The sequence below is a fragment of the Vigna unguiculata genome, chromosome 4 (genome assembly GCF_037176805.1).
Source record: "Vigna unguiculata cultivar grain cowpea cultivar isolate G323 ecotype 2 chromosome 4, ASM3717680v1, whole genome shotgun sequence".
NCBI lineage: Eukaryota > Viridiplantae > Streptophyta > Magnoliopsida > Fabales > Fabaceae > Vigna > Vigna unguiculata.
In genome coordinates, this window is record NC_140795.1 from 35762967 (window position 1) to 35768553 (window position 5587).

General features: G+C 34.5%; 1 protein-coding gene across 1 annotated transcript; it reads left to right on the plus strand.

Annotated features, from left to right (window-relative positions):
* The first annotated feature begins 328 nt into the window (after positions 1-328).
* On the plus strand, positions 329-1495 carry LOC114180682 (uncharacterized). Its single transcript, XM_028066985.1, has 2 exons — positions 329-500; positions 1167-1495. The coding sequence occupies exons 1-2, from the start codon at positions 329-331 to the stop codon at positions 1493-1495; spliced, it is 501 nt and encodes a 166-aa protein (XP_027922786.1).
* The last annotated feature ends 4092 nt before the right edge of the window (positions 1496-5587 follow it).

A 5587-nucleotide genomic window follows, 5' to 3' on the forward strand; every position in this document is an offset into this window, starting at 1 on the left:
AAGGATAGACGACTTAATGGATCAAATGCATGTGCCTGTTGTTTTCTCAAAGATAGACCTGAGATCAGGATATCACCAAATTCTGGTCAAGTCTGATGATGTGCAGAAGACGACCTTAAGGTCTAGATACGAACATTATGAGTATGTAGTTATGCCTTTTGGTGTGACTAATGCTCCTGCTTTGTTTATGGATTTCATGAACAAAATTTTCAAGCCTTTTCTTAATAAGTTTGTGGTAGTCTTCATTGATGACATCTTGATCTATTCTAGGATTCACGGAGAACATGTAGAACATCTGAGGACAATTTTGAGCATTTTATGAGAAAAAATGTTATATGCTAAACTGTCTACATGTGAGTTTTGGATGAAAGAAGTCCAATTCTTGGGGCACGTAATATCTGCTCCTGGTATCGTTGTAGATCCTTCTAAAGTTGAAGTTGTATTACTTTGGGAACGTCCTAAATCTGTAATGGAGATAAGAAGCTTTGTGGGACTGGCAGGTTATTACAAGAGATTCATTGAAGGATTCTATAAGATAGTAACCTCGTTAACACAACTAACACACAAGGATTAGCCATTTGCTTGGACAGACCGCTGTGAGGAAAGTTTTCAATTGTTGAAGCAAAAATTGACAAGTGCCCCAATGCTAATAATCCTAAACATCAGTAAATCCTTTGAAGTATATTGTGATGCTTCTTATCAAGGATTGGGATGCGTGTTGATGCAAAAGAAGAAAGTGGTGGCCTATGCTTCTAGGAAATTGAAGGTTCATGAAAAAAACTACCCTACTCATGATTTAGATCTAGCAGTAGTAGTGTTTGTTCTAAAGACTTGGCGAAACTACCTATATGGCGCACAATTCCAAGTTTTCAGTGACCACAATAGTTTGAAGTATTTGTTCGATAAAAAATAATTGAATATGACGTAGTGACGGTGGATGGAATTCTTAAAAAATTATGACTTTGAATTGCTTTATCACCCGGGGAAAGCCAATGTAGTGGTTGATGCATTAAGTAGAAAAAGAATGCATGCTTCTGTTATGATGATAAAGGAGAGTGAATTGGTGGAGAAATTCAGAGATCTGTAGATACATGTGTTATTGGGGAAGGAAGTCACTAAATGTAGTCACGTGACTATAACTAGTGATTTTCTTGAGTTATTAATAGAAAAGCAACTGTCGGATGCTAAGATACAGAAAATAGTGAAATTGCTCGGGTATGAAAAAGCTAAAGACTTTGTGATGGGAATGAATAGGGTGCTGAGATTTAAGAACCGAGTTTGTATTCCAAAGGATCCAGAGTTGAAGCGTGTCATTCTTGAGGAAGGACATAAGAGTCGTCTTAGCATGCACCCCATCATGACTAAGATGTACCATGATTTGAAAGAGTCCTTTTGGTGGTCAAGAATGAAGCATGATGTAGCTCAGTTCATATCCTCTTGCTTGACTTGTCAGAAGGCGAAAGTAGAACATCAAAAACCAGGAGGAATGTTGTAACAGTTGGAGATATCAGTTTTGAAATGGGATAACATTGCTACGAATTTTGTTACCCATCTACCACGATCCATTAGAAATCATTAGCTATTTGGGTGATAATAGACCGGTTGACTAAGAGTGCACACTTTCTAGCATTAAACTTGAGCATGTCAATGGATAAAATGGCCCAATTATATATCAGGGAAATAGTGAGACTGCATGGTGTACCTTCGAGTATTGTGTCAGACATAGACCCTAGGTTTACTTCTAGATTTTGGCAGACTTTGCAAAGTGCTTTGGGTAGTAGATTGACCATGAGTTCTGCATATCATTCTCAAACTGATGGGCAATCTGAGAGAACATTTGTGAGGATGGGATGAGGTTTTGCCTCTAGTAGAATTTACATACAACAATAGTTATTATGCAAGTATATGATGCCCTATGAAGCTCTCTATGGTAAGAGATGTAGAACTTCGTTATGTTGGTATCAGGAAGGTGGAGCAGTGTTATTGGGGCTAGAGCTGTTGAAACAAACCTTATAAAAAGTGTCCAAAATAAGAGACAGGATGAAAGCCTCCTTGAGTAGACAAAAGTCGTATGCTGATCAAAAAAGAAGACCTTTAGAGTTTTTAGCAAGGGACCATGTTTTCTTGAGAGTAACTCCAACCACTGGCGAAGGAAGGGTTATTCATTCAAGGAAACTCTCTCCTAAGTTCATTGGCCAATATCTCTTAAGGAGGATTGGACTAGTGGTGATGAGGACGTCGATGTCGTTAATCGACGAAAATGTAGCGGAACGACTCCAATTGTTGATTTGTTCGTTGAAAATCAACTGAATCACTCTCGTCTCTCACTGAAACGCACACACTCGCGGTATTTGGAACCCTAGGAGGAGAAATCCTCATTTAAGGTGAAGTGAGCTCTGAAATTGGGGATAAACCTCTCAAATTAATCAAAGCTCCCTCATTACATCAAGTGGTCCGCCTTTTATATGTGAAGGCAGCCATGTGAAACGTAAATGAAACCCTAACGCTAAAAAGGAAAATAACGAACGGGCAAAACCTGTGTACAATGGAAAGGAAAATGTGAACCGTGTTCCTAGCTAAAGGTGGCACACGTGAAGAGATAGCAGCTAAGGATTGTACTGCGCGAAGGCTTTCTATGTGGGAGGAAAGGAACCCTTGCAGAGGTGTGTCACGTGAAAATAAGGGTTTAATGGTTTGCATCTATTAGCTGGAGCGTTGGATCCTCAAGTGATACACATGACACATTGGGCTGCAGTAGCTGGATGCCCAATTTGTGAAGCACGCTGAATGTTTGGCTGAAAGATTTGGGCTGATATGTTTCAGGCCCAACTTTACGTATCACCTTACTATTATATGATGCGCTGGTTGCAATTGGAATAAATGGCTTCAAAATGGTTTGTGGCTTAGCAAAGATGCGTACTTCCATGACACTCACGAATGCTATATAATGAAGTGACAATAGCTTTAAATTGGGCTTCTCGACCCACTATGTTAGCATAATCGGTGCTGGTGCAATTGGAAGAGTGATATCGGTTACGTAACCCGTGTGTGTTGATTTTTTTTAACTTTTTTTATGTTTTTGCAAGTCTGTCAGAGTTCATTAGGTCTTCCATAACTTTTTAATTTTAATTTTATAACTTTTTCCCATTAATAAAAATTTAAATTTTTTTATGTTTAAATTTCATATAATTTTTATTTTTTTATAATTCGTTTTAATTATTTTTATAACATGAAATTACATAATCATTCTCTTTTTCCATAAAGGTATTTTGGTAATTTTCAAATTCTATCTATTTTCACAATTTATTTTATCTATTACATAAATCAAATCTTTTACTAACTTTCATAAAACTTATCTCAAAATCCATTCACTTTACCCTCTAAGTCCATTCAAAAAAACACACATCTATCCACTCAAATCCATACAAATCTATCTTTACACTCTTCCTCAAATCTATCCACAAAAAAGAACACAACTTAAGAGACTAAATTAAGACAAAGTTTAAAAGAACTTTTTTCGAATTTCGTTTGTCTTAATTTTAAAAAGGCTTAATTATCATTTTGGTCTCCTAATTTGTTGGGTTGGTTCATTTTGGTCACCTTATTATTTTTAGGTTCAATTTGGTCCTCTAATTATTTAAAAGGTTCAATTTAGTCTCTGCCGTTAAGTCAACTTTAACACCGTCTTCGTACATGCCACGTGTCATTTTGTGGAATTTTCAACTTTTATTTTTTTTTAAAATTTTTTGAAATTTTCTTTTAAAAAAAATTATACTGCCACGTGTCACCTTATGGTTGTGACACGTGTAACCTTATGGTTGTGACACGTGGCAAGTCACGATTGTGCCACGTGTCAAACTAACATTGGTTGTTTTCAATTTAGTCTCTCTATTTACAATTTTGATTCAATTTAGTCCCCCAATTTTTTAAAATGATTTAATTTTGTCCTCTCCAATTTGAGACCGAATTAATAATTAAGCTTAATTATAATTTATACATTCATGTTTAAATAATTTTTTACCATTTATACATCAAATCACTCCCTAAATACTCATGTTATTTCATTTGTTATATTTTTCACTTGTAATTTTTTACACTTGAAAGTTTCTATACATGTAAAAAAAAAATAATTTGCATAGTTAGATGGAGTAATTTAATCTATAAATATAATAAAAATTATTTTAATATGTATATATAAGTTGTAATTAAGCTTAATTACTAATTTGGTATCAAATTAGAGAGGACAAAATTGAATCATCTTAAAAAATTGGGGGACTAAATTGAGTCAAAATTGTAAATAGAGGGACTAAATTGAAAACAACCAATGTTAGCTTGACACGTGGCACAATCGTGACCTAACACGTGTCAGTACATTTTTTAAATAAAAAATCTCAAAGTAACACGTGTCACAACCATAAGATGACACATGTCACAACCATAAGATGACACGTGTCACAACCATAAGGTGACACGTGGCAGTTTATTATTTTTTTAAAAAAATTAAGAAATTTTAAAAAAAAGTTGAAAAAAAAATTGAAAATTCCACAAAATGACACGTGGCATATACGGAGACGGTGTTAAAGTTGACTTAACGGCAAGGACCAAATTGAACCTTTTAAAGAATTAGAGGACCAAATTAAACCTAAAAATAATAAGGGGATCAAAGTGAACCAACCCAATAAATTAGGAGATCAAAATGATAATTAAGCCTTTTAAAAATTGTTCAAAAACCTACCTTCTATTTTAAACACGTTTTTATAAAAATCAGTACACTTACACCTCGTAAGAGAAGCTATCTTTAACAGTAAAAAAACAGCGGTGCAAGTATATAAATTTCAAGATATATTAACGTAATTTATTCTTTATTATAAAGTATTTTTTCCTACTTTTTAAAATTTCATGATCCAACCTAAATTAATTCAGTCTAATTATAATTAGCTAGAACTAGATTGCTTAAAAACCAACCCAATTTGGTTAAGGTGAAAAATTAGATTAATTATCAACTCAAATCACTTTTACTCACCAAGAAAAAAAAACCCTAATACAATTTTTTACTAGCTAAAAACTTGTTTTAACTATTTTTAGTGTTTTCTAAATGCTGACTTCTAGATTTTTATGTTTGTTTAATTTCTTTTATCTTTGAACTGCTTAATTAATTTACAATTTAACATTTTCTGAATAGAGTAAAGTTTTTTTTTATATTTTTTTTTCTTGTCTTTAACCATCATTAAATGACACAAGATAAAACTTTCTTGTTTTGAACTTCTCATTCCACAGTTTGTTGATGTAAGGCTCACTTATATTTTAGTCCTAATGTTTAAGGGCTTACCCAAATCAGTTGGGCCTAGGGCTGGTCCAAAGGGAACCAAGGACCCTATACTGCTCTAACCCCACTCATTCTTATCACTTGCAGAAATCAGTCTCCCTCATCCCCTCCTAGAGCAGCTGCAACTCTTTGCTAGGGTTTGGACCTCCGTCATGTTCAAGCTTGTTCAACTTTGTATTCCCTCCACCTTCTTAGTCTGTTCGTAGAGCTGTTGTACACCACTGTTTGGTGTCGAAGCCTCGTGTTAGCTCTTTCCAGGTA

Bases quoted from the DNA above. Each gene is read 5' to 3' on its own strand.
- LOC114180682 (XM_028066985.1), top strand. From the start codon at position 329: ATGTTATATGCTAAACTGTCTACATGTGAGTTTTGGATGAAAGAAGTC. The intron at 501-1,166 runs GTTATTACAAGA...AGTTATTAATAG, and splicing joins AAGCTTTGTGGGACTGGCAG to AAAAGCAACTGTCGGATGCT.